The sequence below is a fragment of the Protomyctophum parallelum genome, assembly GCF_964188405.1.
Source record: "Protomyctophum parallelum genome assembly, chromosome: 11".
Classification (NCBI taxonomy): Eukaryota; Metazoa; Chordata; class Actinopteri; order Myctophiformes; family Myctophidae; genus Protomyctophum; species Protomyctophum parallelum.
In genome coordinates, this window is record NC_139707.1 from 24102342 (window position 1) to 24122341 (window position 20000).

The window sequence follows — 20000 nt, forward strand, 5'->3', positions numbered from 1 at the left end:
GGTAGGGATATATTTTGTCCCTGCTTCTCGTCAGACTGTTTCTTACCGTAACATGACGACAATATATCCATTGATCACCGGAAGAAGCGAAGAAATTATAATCCATGCCGAGCTCTCCGCTAGAATTGTTAAATCCCTTCTGAAATCGCACATCTTTTTAATGTTTACATCTGTTGTAGATGATGTGGGAATTAAGTCCACAGAATGTTGTCACTCTGTGGCCTCTGCCTTGACCAGGATGGCGTTTGACACCGCCTACCTGCTTAAAGCTGTATAATAGCGCCCATAGCCATTTCAGCACTGGTTCATATACATTATCATCAGAATTCAGTAAAAGAAAACCTGTGATATTCCATTTTTAATTACTGCATGGCAGCATTCCCTGTTTGAAATGTAATACAATTCATATTTACCCTATTAACCCTATTTTGAGTTAAACTGTAAAAAAATTAATAAATACATATACTGGTTACAAAATCTCTCCCACCTCGTTTTTTAACCCATTCAGGACAGTCGGGAACCCCTTTTGGTGTTTTAAGCATTTATGTTATACTATTGAAAAGAAAAATCGGGAAAATGTGTCGCAAATCTTTGAATACCAGTATATATTCTTTCAGAGCAAACATTTTTAACTTAAATCTTTGCTTCTGTCATGGGAGTCCCTGGAACAACATATTTTCAGATGGGGGTCGGGGGCCAATCTTTTCTGAAAACTGCCATGATTTAGAAGATATTTGTAGAATCTTTTTTCAGTCCTAAATGGGTTAACTGGTTACAAAATCTATCCTACCAGTTTCTTTTATGACTCGAACCCTGTCCATGTGCAGTACTGTGTTTGGGAACCATGGACTTACCAGACTCTCCATGGGTGATCCTGTAGTACCGCACGGTGACAGAGGGGGCGTCCCAGCGGATGGTGATGCTGGTGGGGGAGGAGTCTACCACCTCCAGGTCTGTGGGGGCGTCGGAGACTGGAGAGAGAAAGACAATGGAGAGACAGACGCTGATTAATCGTATTCATGGAAATAATAACAATAATAACAGTTAACATGACCTCCAACTGTCTTTATTTGAATATACACACAGAGAACAATCCTGTATTCATTTAACCACAACTTTCATGTCCTACCCAGCGTAGGAAACTGAGTCACTCACACGAGGCCCAAGACTTTTCCTGAGTTGAGTTACCGTATAATAGAGAGCATGTCTGAGAAGGCCGTTGTTTCCGTTACAGTTTAATGCAATAAGATGTATTGCATTAAACTCAAATGGAAACAACCAGCGGTGGTGGAAATAGTACTCAAATACTACTGCAATGTAGAACTACATTGTTACAAGTAAAATTCTGGAATTAAAAGTTTACTTGAGTAAAAGTACAAAAGTATAGGTATCAAAATGTACTTAAAGTACCAAAAGTAGAAAGTACTCACTATGCAGAATGTCTCATTTCAAGTTTTCAAATGTATAAAAAACTTTTGAAGATAGCAGATCTACAAGCCCACAATTCGGCGCAATGTGAGCTTGTAGATCAGCTATAGTAACTAGAGTTTTCAAATAAATGTAGTGGAGTAAAAGTACAATATTTGGAATTAATATGTATTGGAGAAGAAGTAAAAGTATTGGAAATTGGAAATACTCAAGTAAAGTACAAATACCTCAAAACTGTACTTAAGTACAGTATAAAATAAATGTACTTAGTTACTTACCACCACTGACAACCAGTAGTGGTCCTCGAAAAAGAAAAAGAGCATGGGGTCCACCTCCAATGACGAGGCTCTACCACACATATTGGTTAAAATACGATGTATTCTCTAACAAAAAGATGTGGATTGCTGTCATAGCTAAGTGAGTAAAGGCTCACTGATTCGATCCTCGCCCAAGTCTACGTGTCAAAGTGTCTCTGAACATTTAAAACACATTGGCTGCCACTAAAGACCTCCAGCACTATGTAGGTACATTTTATATGCAAAAAAAACCCCAAAACAGGAACACTTACTAGTCTTCTGTGTTCCACTGAGTGGAAGACTTTCCTGGTTGCCGCTCACGGCATAGATGTTGACCAGGTAGTCCGTCTCGGGGGTGAGTCCCATCAGGGTGAAGTGGCTCCTGGAGGGGGGCAGCCTCTCGTCCTTGGCCCGCCCGCCGCTGGCCATCTGATAGCGGATGCGGTAGCCTGTGATCCGGGACTGAGGGGTGACCCAGTGGACCGTGAAGGAGTTGGTCAGGATGTCCGTGAAGCGCAGGCCATCCGGAGAGTCCAGGGCTGGGGGAGAGAGAGAGAGAGAGATGGGGAAGACATTAGTGAAAACTGGCAGCTGAAAAAGAGTTTGGGTACTCTTTGTTTTGCATGTTTTGGTACAGAAATGTGCAGATTATTATTTTGATAGTAAATGTTCAGACTGATGCCATTTTCTTGGATTACTCGCGATCCTAGTTAACTGAGGCACTATACACTGTCTCTCTGCATCTGATGTATGTTTACCTTGCTTAAGTCGCACAGGTTAAGATCATCTGATAAATGCCTAAATAGTAAATTGTAGAGTTACAGTACAGTATTTTGAATGAATAATCAAACTTTCTAGATTAGTACACAGTAAAATCATCAGTGTTAATGTATCTACTTGTAACCAAGTCCAGGGTTAATGATTCTACTGTGTACTGTGCATCTTTTTTTTTTAAATATATATATATACTGTATATCATTTTTATCCAACGATTTTGTAACCCATTTTTCACCCCTGTGTCAATTATCTAATGTGATCCTGGGCTCTACACACCCTCCGCCAACCTGGGGAGAGCAACGGACTTGAACTCAAGCTTCCTTGCATGAGTGTCCAAGTTGCTCCTTTACACCTGACAGGGGGGAGTTTCCCTGGTTGGACGTAGCGCGTGGAAGGAACACGTTATTCCAACCAGTTCCTTTTCCCTCCATCAGACGCACCGGCTGTACTGTGCATCTGATGTCAATCATCTGACGGGGCGGCAGTGGATAAGGGGTAGAAAGAGTGGCTGGTAGAGCAGCCCGGCTGGGAACTGCAAGGTTCCCAGAGTTAGTGACGAAGTGTCCTTGAGCAAGACGCTGAACCCCTAATTGCTCCCGCTTTGCATGTTTTCCTCCGCCATCGGTGTGTGAATGTAAAGCACGCTTTGGATAAAACCACTATATAAATGCACCATTTACTAGTAAAGGGTACTCACTTGTTCTCTGCGTGCCAACTACTGGTGAGCTCTCCCTCTGTTCGTACACACACACCACGCTCACCAGATACTCTGTGTTAGGGAGCAAATCTGTGGGCAAGAGAATGAAAGACACGGATTAATCATGTGGTGTGTGTGTGTGTGTGTGTGTGTGTGTGTGTGTACGTGTGTGTGTGTGTGTGTGTGTACGTGTGTGTGTGTGTGTGTGTGTGTGTGTGTGTGCATGCATGCGTTGCATACTTCTCAGCACCACGCTGTCGCTCCTGCCTCCAACACTCGTTTCTGTCGTTTCGTCGTCGTCATCAATAGGGTGGTATCTAATCAATGAACACAAAGCAATGAACCCACATTTCAAGATAATGTAGACGGAATACTGGAAAGCTCGCCTCAAAACACATGCTCTGATGAAGGCTGCATAGCCGAAACGCGTAAGCGTTCCTTTTTGGTGTGTGTCCTATTTTTTATGTAACCTAAGTAAACTATGCCTAAACGTTTAAATCTAACCTTATTGCTAACTTTAACCTCAGTAAAACTGTGCCAAAACCTAACACTATTCCTAAACTTAACCCCAGTAAAACTATGCCTAACCCTAAACTTATTTAGAAACTTATTCTCAGTAAAACAAACACAAGAATACAAGAACCGCCGCACCGAGCGGTTGACGGAGTGTGTTTTAAGGTGAGCATTCCGTATACCTGTAGACGTATTGTGAGTAATCCACACTGGCACGGCACCGCCACTTGAGAAATGTGGACAATGTTCTACCTGATCAGGAAGCTGTTGATGTCATCGATGTTGGGGACGCGAGGATGGATCCAGGTGACCTCCATGTTGTCGGCTCCCACCAGGCCAAAGCCCAGACCTGTCGGGGCTGGCACAGCTGAAGAGACAAAGGACATCACACAATTAATGTATGAAATGTATTATTACACAGGTGTGCCACTGTCGCGCGCTGGTGTCACTGTGTGGCGCGCCTAAAATAGCTGGTCTACAAGCTCACAACGTGTCATATCTTGTTTGTCATAGAGTGAGCGCATGTAAGCCTGACTGCACGTGAGCGATTCTAACACCAGTTATCCTGAAAATCACGCTCATCAATCGTAGGACGTAGGGAGGAAGCGCTCTCGTTTTGGTTCACGTGGTAACATATTCCGTCCTCCATGGCCCAACTAACTTGGACGGTGCCATTGTCTGCTCGCAGAGGGCACGAGCTCCATTAGTGGGTGCACGTCACAAGCCTCGAGGCCTCACCATCAGCATGCCTGCTCGGATGTCGAGTGACCCAAAATGACTGGATTGTAAATCGCTTATGCCTGGCCTATGACTGTGACGCACACAGAATTTGAAGAGGTTGAGATAAAGTGGTGCAAAGACAGAGAATACAAAATACAGGAAGGCAGTTAAACAGTAGATGTGATGAATGGAAGTTATTATGCATATTTGAAAGAGAAATTGATTCAGCGCACATATCTTGAACTGTGTGTGACTGACTGTCTATGTGTCTTATATTGCCTGGAGTGTTCCATAATCCTCCATCAGCAGGTTTACAACATCTTGAAAGTGAAAAGAACAAAGAGTGCTCTGCGCTGGGGAGCTAAATGAGCCCCAGCATGATCCCACATCGCAAAGTGAAACCACATGGTCCACGACAGACTAGACGGTACTGCCTGTAACGCAATTACATCAGGGAACCGAACACATGGGCTTTGAAGAGCCATGATGTGCTCGGCTCCAGAAGGGTTTTACAGTGCACAAAACACACAGTGACTCTGTCAGTCTATATGCACATTTACGTGCATGTGTGTATTGTACATTTAACAGCTATGCTGAGGTTCCACGTTGTTCTACACGAGCGCAGAAATATGACACCTTATGAAAACACTGAACACAGTGGCGAGGTTTCTACGACTGTGTGTGTGTGTGTGTGTGTGTGTGTGTGTGTGTGTGTGTGTGTGTGTGCTCTCTCCACCTTGCGTCACTGTCTCACCAGTCTGCTGCGTGAGCGTGGTGGGCTCGCTCTCGCCGTTCTCCGTCACGGTGATGACGCTGATGTCGTAGTCGATGCCGGGCTCCAGGCCGTACACCGTGTAGTAGCCCGCCGTGGCCTCCACCGTTTCATCGAAAATGGGCACGCTCTCGCCAGCGGCCACCACCGTCACACGGTAGCCTGTGATGGTGGTGGTGTTGAGGGGCGTCCAGCTCAGGCCGATGGTGGTGTCGGTGACGTCCACAAAGCTGAGGTCAGTCAGCTGTGGGATCTCTGTGTGTGCGAGGAGAGGAGAGGAGAGGAGAGGAGAGGAGAGGAGAGGAGAGGAGAGGAGAGGAGAGGAGAGGAGAGGAGAGGAGAGGAGAGGAGAGGAGAGGAGAGGAGAGGAGAGGAGAGGAGAGGAGAGGAGAGGAGAGGAGAGGAGAGGAGAGGAGAGGAGAGGAGAGGAGAGGAGAGGAGAGGAGAGGAGAGGAGCGCAGTGGAGTGGAGTGGAGTGGAGCAGAACGGAGGAGAGCAGAGAAGGCGAGGCAGTGGAGACAGACAGACAGACAGACAGACAGACAGACAGACAGACAGACAGACAGACAGACAGACAGACAGACAGACAGACAGACAGACAGACAGACAGACAGACAGACAGACAGACAGACAGACAGACAGACAGACAGACAGACAGACAGACAGACAGAGGACAAAGGGACAGACACATATAGCGGCAGTGGTTAGTGATTAGCAGTGTGTGTGATATGTATTTTGTCATATCACAGGTTGGTTTCTCAGATTTATATATAATTATTAAGGTTTGTTTGTTTTGTTTTCTCATTCAATGAAAGGACGTCGTCCATTGAACGGTCAGTTCTTAATAATAATATACTCAGGAAACCAAGCTTCGGGGGAGCAAAATAGGTGTGCGGCTATTTTGCATTATAATGTTCGGTGTGTGAGAGGCTGTCGATTAGATCAGGGATACTGATGTCACAGGTACTGTAGTATCACTGGTGGATTGAAGGTTGTTTCGGAGGGTTGAAAAGACATTGCTGTGGCACAAGAGACTGTGATCTTATACCTCTCTAATGAACGTTCCACTGAATGTCCTTCAGACTCATACCATCAGACAAAGGAAAGTTCATTCAGCAACACATACCTACAGTACCCACACAGATTCTTAGCTTTATATTGTTTTAAATAGAGCCAATTGCCAATGAAACATTTAGGGCCCTATTTTCGCCAGTGCTATACACCTTATACACCTTCTTTTTACTATTTTGAAAAACATTTTTGAATAGTTCAAATAGACAATCTACAAGCTCACAACGTGTCGATGTAGATCAGCTAGTTGAACAATTTTAAACAATTGTAAAAAAGGCAAAGAAGTTTAGGGATAAGGGGTATAGCATGGCGAAAATAGGGGCCTTAGTTTATTGGGGTTTCCTAATGGATACGTTTATCTGTCAACAGTCTGTATACAATACATTTATTCCATGCTATAACCTCTCTCTCTCTGTATGTCTCACCTGGCGTAATGGTGGAGGACACAGGGACACTCTCCATGTCGTCTTTGACTGTCACCACACTGACGTTGTACTCCACTCCAGGGCTGAGGTTGTCCAAGGTGCAGGAGTTATGCCCCGCCTCCACAAACTCCTCCACACTGTTGCCTTGCTGCCCATTGGTGGGTGTGCATGTCACTCTGTAGCCAGTTATGTCTGAGAAAGAAAGAAAGAAAGAAAGAAAGAAAGAAAGAAAGAAAGAAAGAAAGAAAAGTTATGTAATGTAACAAGAGTAAACAGTGTACATTTTCAAATGTATGAATCATAATGTATCCAACTGTGTGTTTCCAACGTGTGTTTCCTCTGAGTGTGTGTGTGTGTGTGTGTGTGTGTGTGTGTGTGTGTGTGTGTGTGTGTGTGTGTGTGTGTGTGTGTGTGTGTGTGTGTGTGTGTGTGCTTATGTGCATGCATGTGTGCGTACCTGGTGTCTTGGCTCCATTCCATTGGACAGTGAGTCCTCCAGTGTCTGGGTTAGACTCGAGATTGAGATCAGTGGGAGGGGAGAGGGCTGGAGAGAGAGAGGAGGGTTTAGGTTAGGAGGAGGGCAGAGGGGAGAGAACGTAAAGAGATTTAAAGAAAGGAGAGAGAGGAGGGTTTAGGTTAGGAGGAGGGCAGAGGGGAGAGAACGTAAAGAGATTTAAAGAAAGGAGAGAGAGGAGGGTTTAGGTTAGGAGGAGGGCAGAGGGGAGAGAACGTAAAGAGATTTAAAGAAAGGAGAGAGAGGAGGGTTTAGGTTAGGAGGAGGGCAGAGGGGAGAGAACGTAAAGAGATTTAAAGAAAGGAGAGAGAGGAGGGTTTAGGTTAGGAGGAGGGCAGAGGGGAGAGAACGTAAAGAGATTTAAAGAAAGGAGAGAGAGGAGGGTTTAGGTTAGGAGGAGGGCAGAGGGGAGAGAACGTAAAGAGATTTAAAGAAAAACAAACGATGAAAGTGATGAAGATGGGGATGAAATAGTGAATAAAAGGTGGAGAACAGAGTCCTATTAATTTACGACTTCCAACTTAAAACCATTTCTTAATACGCACCTTAACCCTGGAGTCCCTATGTTGTGCCTAATACATCCTATTAGTAGTAAATTAAAGGATTATTGACTATCATTTATTTTTCGGTTTTCTTTTAGGTTTAATGACCTCAAACAAACCTCTTAACTCCATTGGACCCTCAAACTGTCTGCTAAAACAGCTAAATCCACCACCTCTCCCCCTCTCATGCATGTAATTGACATAAAGTCATAATACCAACTTTGATGAGGCACTGTTGCTTTTTTTTAAAGAATATACGGTTTTCCTCAATTCCTGACAAATATTTTTCATTTCCTGAGAAACGAACATTTTGGAGTTACGTGGTTTCTACCTGACATAGAGATATCTACAAGCTCACAACATGCCACATCGTGACACGCTTTGAGCATGTAGATCTCTGCAACTTTTTGAGCGGTGCCTAACCGCTCCAACGACTGGCGAGTTGTTGGAGTACTAACAGCTGCAATACCGCTGGGTGACCTAAAGTGGCACTGTTGAGCAGCCTAAAGGGCCATTCGCGTTGTTCTTAAGTAAGGTTATGTATCATGTTGAGGGAAGCCTGTCACATACTATATTGAGTTATTACTCACGTGTCACGACTCGGCGTGTGATCGGGGTGCCTTGCTCGTAGCCGTTGATGACCGGCTGGACGCTGTAGGTGTACTCCACCCCCGGAGTCAGACCGGAGACATAGATACTTCCTGAGTCAGAGGTCACGTCCCGGGGGGCCTCGCCGCCTTGGCTAGGATGTACTGTCAACTGGGTAAACACACACACACACGCAAACGCAAACACACACACACACACACACACACACACACACACACACACACACACACACACACACACAGTCATACAAATGAGTACAACAGCGCTAGTACTGAAGAGGAATCTTTGCGCCCACAGACATCCACACACACGCACGCACGCACACAAACAGACAGACACACACAGGAAGAAGACTGATATACACATAGATGAGAGAGAGAGGGGGGGGGGGGTTGCACACAAACACACAATCACACAGTAGGGTCCAGGGGCTAAAGGTGAGAGAGGGGTCGGTGCTTTCCCAGGAACATGGGAGCCCTCGGAGGACTCCTTCCAACCAATCACATTTATACATGCAGTTCCTGCTCCACTTCCTGTGTGGGCTCATTGTAAAAAAAAAAGGGGGCTTCTTGTATCCCGCCTTTCTGCTTGAGATGAACTCAAGATAGCAGTAAATTCACAAATTCAAAGGCACGCCACAATTATCTGAAGCTATGAAACCATTTTTCAATGGTAAAGATGATGGCTTGCGGCCCAGGCCGTAGCGTAACGGTCTGGGCACCGGACTGGTGATCCAGTCGCGGTGTGCCGCGGGTTCGACTCCCGAACCCGACACGGCCTTTACCGCATGTCATCCCCCCATCTCTCTCCCGTTTCCTGTCAGCCTACTATCTGTCCCTTAAAAAATCAATAAAAGGCGTAAGCCGCAAAAAAAATATCTTAAAAAAAGAAAAAAGATGATGGTTTGCGTCTTCCTTTCTAGGAAATAGGGCCGTTAAATATAAATAAATGTATATAAAACGTAATGTGAAGAAATGCATAGATGTACCTATTTGGCATACGAGCAACCTTCGCAGAAAATGTGGTGCTGATCGGTCCAGTTTAGACCCGGTCACACGGACACACAGTGCCATTACTATACGTATGTAACAACTCATACCTTGTATCCAATTCGGGGCACTGGAGTCCAGGAGATGACGATGGAGGTATCAGTCACATCGGTGCTGAAGCGAGGAGCGTTGCCCATGGGCGAGTCTGGAAAAGTGCACACACAGTCACAAGTTTAGCAGTCGCTTGACATATGTGGCCATCTCTACTTGATGACACATACAGTGGTAAGAATAAATAATTTTGTAACAGCGTTCATAGCGGACTGTAAGAAGCCATTCTTGCAACTGCATGGGGCTATGTGTAACTCTACTCATCCGGGCTGCCCTGGGTTCTGAAGCAAGCCAAGATATTCTCACAATCAAGTTGTACTGAAGGGCAAAATCTGACCAACTCGTTTTGACACAATGGGAATCCTCTGCCCATGTCATTTGTCAACGTTCCCGGTAATCCCGCTCTCATTGAAATGTGGAAGGGCTGTTCTTCTCACTCCAAGACCTTTGCTGCGTGTCACTCCCCACCTCTCTCCCCCCATTTCCTGTCAGCTTACTGTATCAAAAATAAAGGCAGAAAACGCCCCAAGAATATCTGAGGGAAAAAATAATTGTAAATCCCATCGCATCTAACGGGTGCCGTATAGTCAAATCCTGTCCCAACTCTCATCCGTTTGACGCTTTGGATGTGAGAACACGTTGAACAAGCACACTCTGTGAGGTAACACATGTGTGTGTGTGTGTGCGTGTGTGCGTGCGTGCGACTGCGTGCGACTGCATGGGTGTGCCCATCAACACTCACTGGTGGTGAACACGGCGGTCTCTCCCTCGCTGAGCGTGTTGTCCTGCTCGGCGTGCAGCGTAGCGGAGTAGGTGGTGTCGGGCCTCAGGTTCAGGAGGGTGTACTGGGAGAGGCGTGCGGGCAGCCTCAGCTGCTTGGGGCTGCTGGAGCCCTCCACGGTGAGGAACAGGCGGTAGCCGCTGATCTTGGCGCGCGGGACGAACCACAGCATCACGGCGCTGTCCTCCGTCACGTTGGCGAAGTGGATGTCCGTGGGAGCGTCGGGCTCTGGAAGGAGAAAGAAAATGTTGACGGTCCTATTTAGCAGTGGTAGAAAAAAGTATGGTACTCAAATGTTACTTACTTACTCAAATTACGTAAAAGTATCAATACTGCAATGTTATATTCTTTTAGATTTTTTTTTAGGGGTAAGACGCTCAGTCATCCACGATATACTTGAAATAGAGCTGCTTCTCCTGTGTGTGGAACGGAGCCAGTTGAAGTGGTTCGGGCAAATAAAACGGATGCCTCCCTAGGGAGGTTTTCCAGGCACGCCCCGGCTGGGAAGAACCACAGGGCAGACCAAGGACCAGGTCGAGCATTATATCTCCATACTGGCCTTGAAATGCCTCAACATTCCCCAATTAGAGTTGATTAATGTTACCAGGGGAAAAGGGGAGTCTGGGATTCTCTGCTGGAACTGATACCTCCGCAACCCCAACTCCAGATAAGCGGACCAAGATGGATGGATGGATGGAATCACTGTAAAGGAGCTTGCACACTTTTTCGGATTAGGCCCAGTGACCAGTGCGTTTTTTGGAAAAACAGAAATTCGCTCCGATATTCAGGTCCGAAAACGCAGCAGTGTGCATGCCAGCGAAGAGTAATATTATTTTGTGTGGGTCAGTGTCTAACGGGGGCGTATGCATGTACTCATGTAGTGCTCATGTGAACTGCCGTGTATGCTCTATTTGCATGCGTCAACTCACTGGTAGCGTGCTCCCCGACCAGCGGCACACTCTCCTCTCCGTCGTGGATCCTGTAGATGTTAAAGCGGTACACGGTTCCGGGCTCCAGATGAGACACTTCGACGTAGGAGTTCTGAACAATGGGCAACGTCATCTCCGTCTGGGGCGCCCCGCTCTCGTCCACGGGTACCACCGTCACTCGGTAGCCCGACATGTCATTTTCCGGCCCCGACCAGGTCACCGCAATCTTGCCGTCGGACACCTCGTAAAACTGCAGGTCTGTGGGGGCGACGACTTCCTCTGTGGACGTAAAACAGTCACATCACTCAGTCACCATCATCAGACACTCAAGTGTTTTTACGAGTGAAGAGCTTTTGGCGCACCCACTTGCATGGGTGCGCCAAAAGCTCTTCACTCGTTCAGATCACGGTTCTCTTTTTGAGTGTCTCAGGGCACAGACCACCTCCTAATTTGACTTGCTTGAAGTTAGATTTCACGGATCTGTCATTAGGCTTTAACATAAAACCATACTTGGTATATGAATGTTTTTCGCAGCATAGCAACTAAAATGCAACCCAAAATTACTTGGCAAAATGGCAAGTATTGGCATGACTGGCTGAAAACATGAGTAACAGACAAACGAACCCATTCATTCAGCATGAGGAAAAAAACAGGAGATGGACAGAGTAACAACATACACTCACACAAAAAACTTAGATGATACAGACATTTGGTTGGAGAGGAGAGGGTAAAAAAAGTTCTGTTTAAAAAGGTGAGGTAAAAAAGTGAAAAACCACCTGAATAAACGGAGTTGTCTGAACCATGACATTAGCTATTAGCTCGAGAATAGATCAACCCATTCCAAACCATAGTATGAGTCACACAGACAGCTGCTATATGCAGACAGAACAAGGTTAAAATAACATGACATCATAGCACTCAACAACCCAGAGGGAGAGAGAGAGAGAGAGATGAAAAGCGGGAGTAACACACAGACAGATAAAAAAGGTAAGTCAGACAGATTTAAGAGGGAGACAAAGCAAGGTCATCATAACATGTTATGATGCCACTCAGCTGTCCACAAAGACGGAGTGACGGAGACAGAGTCAAATCCGTGAAGAAGATGAAGACATGTACAAAGATATATGGTTATAGGTGAGTCAGACATGGCCAAGAGACACATCAAGCGGAGAATAACACAAAGCGCATGGCCATCATCTACCACGGGAGACAGACAGAGAGACGGGGTGAGGTAATAACTTAGCAGAGGTATATGTTTAGGCAGAGATGACTCACAACAGTGCTTTGAAATACAGGCCAGGCAAAACCTTGACAAACTAACGGAATGGCTCCTTAAGGTTGGAGTAACAGTCAGATTTGACAGTTACACTGTGCCAAATATAATATTGTTGCTGTCAGGCAGAACCCTACAACTCCATATTTCATAGTTTTATGTTTCTTTGTCAATTAGTACCCTACTTCATCGTACAAGAGAAGATTATCACGCAAGTAGTGATAATAACCGATGTATGCTAAAAAGTAACAGTTGGGATTTGTGCACACTCAAATGTCAAATAAAATGTATATAGAACAGTGTATTATATATACGGTAGCTGTTGCAGACTACAGACTGATTGTTTAATTGTTTAATTTAATCAATATTACATAAGATATTCTCGTGATTAGTGTTGGGAGTAACGCGTTACGAGTAACGCCATTGCTGTACTTGGATTAGTGATGTTCAATTGTTTGACTGTCGCTCTTGACTGGAAAAACCCACAAAAACAGTCAATCTAACTAAATTATTTTATTGATCTTTTAAACACATTTTTGGAACAAAATGGCTCAAATCATCCAATTGCCATCCATCTAAGGAGGCCACAACCTGACCTGCCCTGGTGGAGACCTGTGCCCCGAGGGGTAATTTTTCTAGTTAGTAATGTTTTGTGTCGTTTTGTTCATATACAAAAGAAAGACAAAAAAACAACTGTATAATCAGTACGAAAACAATGGAAAGTTACCATCCCACACAGTACGGAGTGGGGACAGAAATACGTGGGGAGTGAGGACAGAAATACGTGGGGAGTGGGGACAGAAAGACATGGGGAGTGGGGACAGAAAGACGTGGGGAGTGGGGACAGAAAGACGTGGGGAGTGGGGACAGAAATACGTGGGGAGTGGGGACAGAAAGACATGGGGAGTGGGGACAGAAAGACGTGGGGAGTAGGGACAGAGTTGGTGAGAGTGAGACTCAGAGGGTAAGTGAGGATAAGCAGGCAGGAGGTAAAGAAGAGGGGGAACTTGGAAGAGGTTGGAATGGAGGGGTGGGCTGACGATCAGATCTTTCTTTGGCCTAACCTTCCTCTCTCACTCCGTTTGTCAAACGGTAAATCATCCGCTGCAGTCATGAGACAGCAGGAGAACACTTGGTAGTCTGTCCAAAGACGGCCGCGGGCACACACATTACCTAGGTCGTATGTCTTCGTCCAGCGAGGCAGTGCAAACACACACACACACACACACGTACACACATGTGCATGCCAACACACACTCCCACGTGCATACAGTATACCAACCGATGCAAACAGACCACAGTCGTATTTCATCGTTCTGTAAGAACACACACACATACACGCACATGCGCACACACACACACGCACACACACACACACACACACACACAGACACACTTTTCCAATATCTGTTTCCATTGGCCTTACAGTATCAAGAGTCCTGGCAGTGTGAATGGTTTTACATAACCTTACAGCAGTCAAACCGAACGGGAGCACTACAGCTGTGAACTCAGTGACTCACTTTTCCATTGGACAGCTCCTTTCCTCTGATGGAGAGATTTGGAACATTAAAATAATAAAACACCGACTGATATTAGTATACGTTCATCATTTGTAAATCGCCAACAGCATCAGCTATAGTCAGGCCGAAACAGATGTCTGTCTGGTCTGAGGAGACTTCATCAGTGTGCACACACGTTAACTGACTCAGGACAAACTACAGCTATATAGTGTGTATACATCCTGTGTATACATCCTGTGTACACACCGACCGTGCACACATGGGCACGTGAATACTTAAGCCCTATATACAAATTTGTTGAGCTACCATTGCTATTATTCTAAATGGATAGTAATAATAATAATAATTGTTGAAGAATATAGGGGCCGATGCCAGAGTTCATGTGGTTAAGTAATAAGTATCACTGTTAACGGCATGGACGAGGGTATGTGTGTCTTTTGTCACTGTTAAACAATTGCCCAATCACTGTGTAAACACAGCTGCCCCACGGGTCACTGTTGCCACCCAGATGAATGTGAAAGAAGAGTAAAGACTGAAAGAAAAATAAAGTCAAGACACGTATGGATGGGCCTCCCCGGAATCTCCCGCTCGCACGCACGTACGTAGTCTACGCACGCATGTGCACGCACACACACGCACGCACGCACGCACACACACGCTACATGTTCTGACCTGTCCAAAGACTTGTCGCATCTCTTCGCACCCTTATGAAAACAAGTATGCTATAACAGAGGTTCCCTCGTGACCCAAAAGAGAAATGAATAGATTTGCCTGGGACCCGAACTAGTGAAAATAGCAGATCTACAAATGTTTAAGAAGTAGTAGTAGTTGTTTTTTTTATCCCCAAAAATATATGTTTTGAAATAATTATTAAAAACTAAATGTAGGAAACAAAAAATAAAGGGACCCATAAGTGGCTCCCGGAACTCTTTCCGTCTCATTCTTCTTACCTGGCAGCGGGTCTCCGGCGGTGTTGACCTGCACAAACACAGGCTCGCTCTCCAGGCTGTCCTCCACGGCGTAGATGCTGATGTTGTACAGCCTGCCGGGTCGCAGGTCGCCCAGCGTCACCGAGGTGGCCGTGTCGGGGAGGTTCAGCTCCGTGCTCTCGCCCTCTAGCGACGGTGTGTAGACCACGCGGTAGCCTTGACGAGAGAGGCCGTGCCAAAACAGTAGGGGTGCAACAGTTAATGGAATTAATCGGTTTAATTGATTATGAAAATGAATTGATAATTAAGGTTAAAAACTAGCTAAATCTACAACCTCTCAATGGTTGTAGATTTGCTATTTTTGCCGGACATTGTTATACTATTACTACTACTGCTGCCTTTTCGGACCGGAATATCGGAAAGAATTCCGGGTGCGCCGTTTTTTTCTTCTTTATTCGATTCATCGAGAAAGTAATTGTCACAATAATCACTAAGAAGATAATCGATAAGCTGCAGCCCACAAAACCTGGACGGAGCACTTTCACCATCAATTCCTGGCCAACAATGGTTCTACTGGCCGCAAACATACCGGTGATGGGAGCCAGTGGTTTTTCCCAGGTGATCACAATGGAGGTCTCTCCCACCTCCTCCACTTCATGGTCCACAATGGCATCCGGAGCTATGAGACAACATGGAGAGAGATGTAGTTCACAGATGCAACGTCACGTACTATAGCACTCGGAAAGCTTTCGCTGGAAATAGCAGATCGACAAGCTCACAAAATGACGCGCAGCCTTGTGCTGTGACAGAGAAGACAGAAAGAGTGAGAGACAAAGTACGAGGACTAGGCCTGGGCGATATGGACAAAATCAAATATCACAATACTTTTGAATACCTCTATCGATATTTGACGATTAAAATTCTCTGATAATATGAAGGTTTTTTTTTGTAAATCAGTAGAACACCAATTTGGTAGGAGAACAATTTGATCTGTTAAATCACATTTGATGCTAAGGACGAGTATACTCGTCCAATCACATAAACCCACTTGATGCTTTGGTCGAGTATACTCGTCTTAAGGCGTTTTATATAAATATAAGAAGGCCTCTCTATTTTCCATTTTTAGAATCGGCCCGGGTGCTAGGCCCAGTTGCTAGGCCCGGTCCACATTGTTAAGGGGATAAGGGGTAAGGCACTGAAGTGTTAAGGTAGGAAACCAATTTGGTCTTCTACCTTAATGGACACACGGTGAAGTATTCCTTTAGTTTGAAGTGATTAAAACCAGGAAAAGACAATATTCGATATCATGACATTACGATATCCAAAATCCATTAAGATATAGCATTACATTAGAATACCGTTGATACCGTTGATATCATTAATATGTTGCCCTGCCTTACCGAGTCGTGGCTGTGAGTTTGTGTGCTCACCAGTAGTCTGTGAGGTGGTGAGGATGAGGTTGTTCTCTCCTTCGCCTGTGACTTCGTACACGTTCACCGTGTACTTCCTCCCGGGGAGAAGCTCGTTGATGTTCACCGAGGTCGACGTACGTGGCAGGTCTGATAGAAGACAAAACTCCACATCAGTCAACCACGATTTGTCAGTGTTTTTTTTTAATTGGGGTTTTGGGGGACTACAAACATAAGACAACACATGTCTAAAGTATTCATATGGTATATGTTAAAGTTCTCAACAGGCCCAAAAATGGTGGCCTGGCCCGACCCTACCCTAACTGGGTCGGCACGAGGCTCCGCCCGACCCTAAAAATTACCATAATGTTAAGCCCAAGACAGAAAAAAAAGAGAGAAAAACAAAGCAGCACTAAATTGCGGCGCAGCGGTGCCGTGTTTCAGTGTGAAAGTGAGAACGGAGATCAACGGATTTATCGAAATAAAGGATGTATGTAACTCACGTTAGAATAGGCAATTAATGTTCCATAACTTCCATTTCCAATCATTCTAATGGATTCCATATGGTGGTGGTGGTGACTGGTGAGTAAACACGAATAGCTGCTGCTGCTCCCTCCCTTAGTTTCCTCTGAAGTGAAGTTGCTTTACGTGTAGCGTTTAAATATATCACCATTGATCGTTTGGTGACGTTGATTAATAATTAGGTTTTATGCATCGCAGCCAGCTGGGTTAACGAGACTCAGTGCAACATGACGAAAACCTGACGCTTCTTCAGCTGTGCCTGTGATAATCCGATTGATTTTATAATATATTTAAGCATATGGCAACTTGGCAAGTTAACTGGTGGTTAGTAGCTCGTTTGGTGCGCAAACCAGAGGGAAACCAGCGGTAGCAAGGCAAGCAAGCAAGCCTCACACCGTTCACTGTTCTCTCTACTGTACTGCCTGCGGGCAGTTCAGGACTGCGGGGCAGGCTGCATGCTGCTTTGGCCTCGTACACACATGCCGGACAGACATGATCTGTTCTGTCTGTGTTTCATGGCCGCCTCTGGCTCAATGCTTTTCCAATGGAAGTCACATGGTTTGACATGTGTGTACGAGGCCTCTGAGTCTGAAATGCCAGTGCGATGCGACCCCCGTCTCCAGTCCTCCTCCTGTCACAACTTAAGTGAATCGCCTAGCGCAGCCCTCTTCATAATAAATACATGTATACACAATCACATTACAAAAATAACAGAATTGCTATTTTTATTATAATAACTCTCTTTTAAAAAAAGAAAGAAAAAAACAATCGGGGAAAATCACAGAGCCCGAGGCTTGGTCGTGCCTGGTCGGGTTCGGGCAGAGTTTGAGAACTTTAGTATATGTTATATTTAGTGTGGTTGCTGTAGACCAGAGGTTCCCAACCACCGGTCCATGTGCCACTGGTACGCAAGAAGGGAATCCCAAGTTTTCCCGTTGTATCTAAAAACACGACTGAGAAAAAAGAGAGGACATACACCAGACCTGAGTGTATGTCCAGGTAAAGTATACTGCGTCACTATGCATGTTTAAGGCGATGTGAAAATAGCCAGTCTATGGCTATTTTCACCGTGCGACTAGTATAAGTCAGGTCTAAATCATCCAAAGCCTGTTATTTCCAAATCTCGCATGCTCGTTCTGGAACGCTACAGTACGTGTCTGTAATTAAAATATTTCCAGACATTGCTGTCTTGCGTTAGTTCTTCTGTTGGAATTAACTTAACAGGACTTGTGTGTGTGTCCTGTGCATGTACTAACCCAGCACCATGGACTGTCCTGTTCCCTGTCCCCCTTCGGTGAGCTCATACTCCACCCTGAAGCCAGACACGGTGTCCGACGCCGACACCCAGGAGATGACGAAGCTGCTGGAGGTGATCTCGGTCACCGACTCCGAGATGTCCACCACCGCGGGGGGCGGGGTGGTCTCTCCCTCTGATGTAGCGACTGCAAACAAGAGAGGGTTTTAGAGTTTCTTGTTGGTCACATGAACCAAACCTTTTCAGGATTCAAATATAAAGTAGGAAAGAATGTTGATGGTTTTGTGTGACGCTGTAGTATGATCAAATAGACTAGTAGAGCATTAATTCCCCCCGCCCCCTCAAAAAAACCCACAAAAAGTTACAATTGTATGGATATAAGATCTTTCTGACCGACAGTAACAATATTAACTGTAGTCCTAAAGGTCTATGGTCTATGGAGTTTTGAGTGACTATGGAGACAAAAATTCACCAGTTAAACCCAGTTGTTGACTGGGGCCTTATTATCTAGGAAAAAAAAGGAAAAAAAAAGAAAGAAAGAAAAAGGCAAAACCAAGCCAGACAGGTGTCCATTCAAAAATGAGTATCCCACTGATACTTCCATTCTGCTCCGTGTACTCACGTGAGCCGTAGGTGGTGGTGAAGTCGAAGCGTGTGACTTCGCGGCGTCCGTAGCGCAGCACGCTGATCAGCTGACCCTCGTAGGTGATGCCAGGCTTGAGGCCGGAGATGGTGTAGGAGTGGAGATGGCCAGGGATCATCACCTCTCTCCACGGAGTGTTTGTGTTCTTCTGTTAGTCGAATGAGAGACGTAAAGAAGGAATTGGGAGGGAATAGAAGAAAGAGTTTAAGACACAACATAGAGAGGGGATAAAATTGGTGTTTTTAACGTTACAATATAGTATAAACCTAGGCCTGTCACTTGTTGTAGCTTGTTGATCAACTATTTCCGCTATTTTGTAAAGTTTTTGGAAATATTTTTTTTCTATTATGTGTTTGTGATTTCTTTGTATATTATTTTAGTTATTTGTCATATCTGCCCTGTGCAATTTGTGATTACAAAGCCAAAAAGGCAAACAGAAATACAAATTGTAACGTTCGAATGTTCAAAGCAAAAAAACACAATTAAATCGTTAAACGCAATTATTTGTGTGACAATAAATCGTCAAGTTAAATTTGTAATCATGATTCATGACATGATTCATGACAGCAATTAAACCGGGAAAAGGATAATTAAAACAATTAAGCATCAAAATGAAATCACAGTGCTGAAATAGAGGCTATGGATAGACTCACGTGTCTCCATTTGAGGATGTACTGGGTGATGTGGGCAGAGGACGGGGCATTCCACTGGATAGGGTGGGAGTCGGGCTGGTTGCCAGACTCTGTTATGATTACCTGGACGGGACGGTGGCCCCCTGAGAACGAGACAATGTACATGTAACTGGGTATGCAGAACAGGACAACCAAAATGATACGGGGCAAAGAGTTGAGACACAGAGAAACATGAGTGAAAGAAAAATGTAGCACTGCATTAAGAGTATACTGTACATCAGTGGGGTCCAAAGTCTGGCACGCAGCACTGGCCCACCAATCAAATGTGCTTAATGTCGTCAAAGTTACGCATCCAACAACCTTTAAACTGAGCAGATTGGACCTTCCGTTCCAGAGATAATTCTTTGGGGCAGGAATTGAGAACTCTAGTTTAATGTGGGCCCAGCCCCAGTCATGAATGACTAAATATATAAATGAAATGTTCACAGCTTGTTGAAATGCAATGCATTTGTATGTGACTTTATGGTCCGAAAGTACATTATGATAGGTAGGAGTAGTTGGCCCTTTGTGTTTTCATATTTTCTAATCTGGCCCCCTTTGAAAAAAGTTTGGACACCCGGCCCTGCTGTACATCCTACAATAT

General features: G+C 45.1%; 1 protein-coding gene across 2 annotated transcripts in view; it reads right to left on the minus strand.

The window, feature by feature from the left end:
- The window catches only part of fn1a (fibronectin 1a), a 55756-nt gene that overhangs the window by 15695 nt on the left and 20061 nt on the right, over positions 1–20000 (minus strand). Inside the window, exons 13-30 of one of the 2 annotated variants that reach the window (XM_083777294.1) lie at positions 19379–19500; positions 18705–18873; positions 18084–18269; positions 16327–16455; positions 15486–15575; positions 14918–15112; positions 11175–11453; positions 10207–10473; positions 9464–9558; positions 8346–8514; positions 7157–7243; positions 6700–6891; positions 5186–5458; positions 3964–4078; positions 3439–3515; positions 3199–3288; positions 1997–2263; positions 855–971 (exon numbers count right to left, since the gene is read on the minus strand). In XM_083777294.1, the coding sequence (XP_083633420.1) occupies positions 855–971; positions 1997–2263; positions 3199–3288; positions 3439–3515; positions 3964–4078; positions 5186–5458; positions 6700–6891; positions 7157–7243; positions 8346–8514; positions 9464–9558; positions 10207–10473; positions 11175–11453; positions 14918–15112; positions 15486–15575; positions 16327–16455; positions 18084–18269; positions 18705–18873; positions 19379–19500 (2919 nt within the window). Of the gene's footprint in view, positions 1–854; positions 972–1996; positions 2264–3198; positions 3289–3438; positions 3516–3963; positions 4079–5167; positions 5459–6699; positions 6892–7156; positions 7244–8345; positions 8515–9463; positions 9559–10206; positions 10474–11174; positions 11454–14917; positions 15113–15485; positions 15576–16326; positions 16456–18083; positions 18270–18704; positions 18874–19378; positions 19501–20000 lie in introns of both variants that reach the window. The other variant, XM_083777293.1, reaches the window with a different exon arrangement.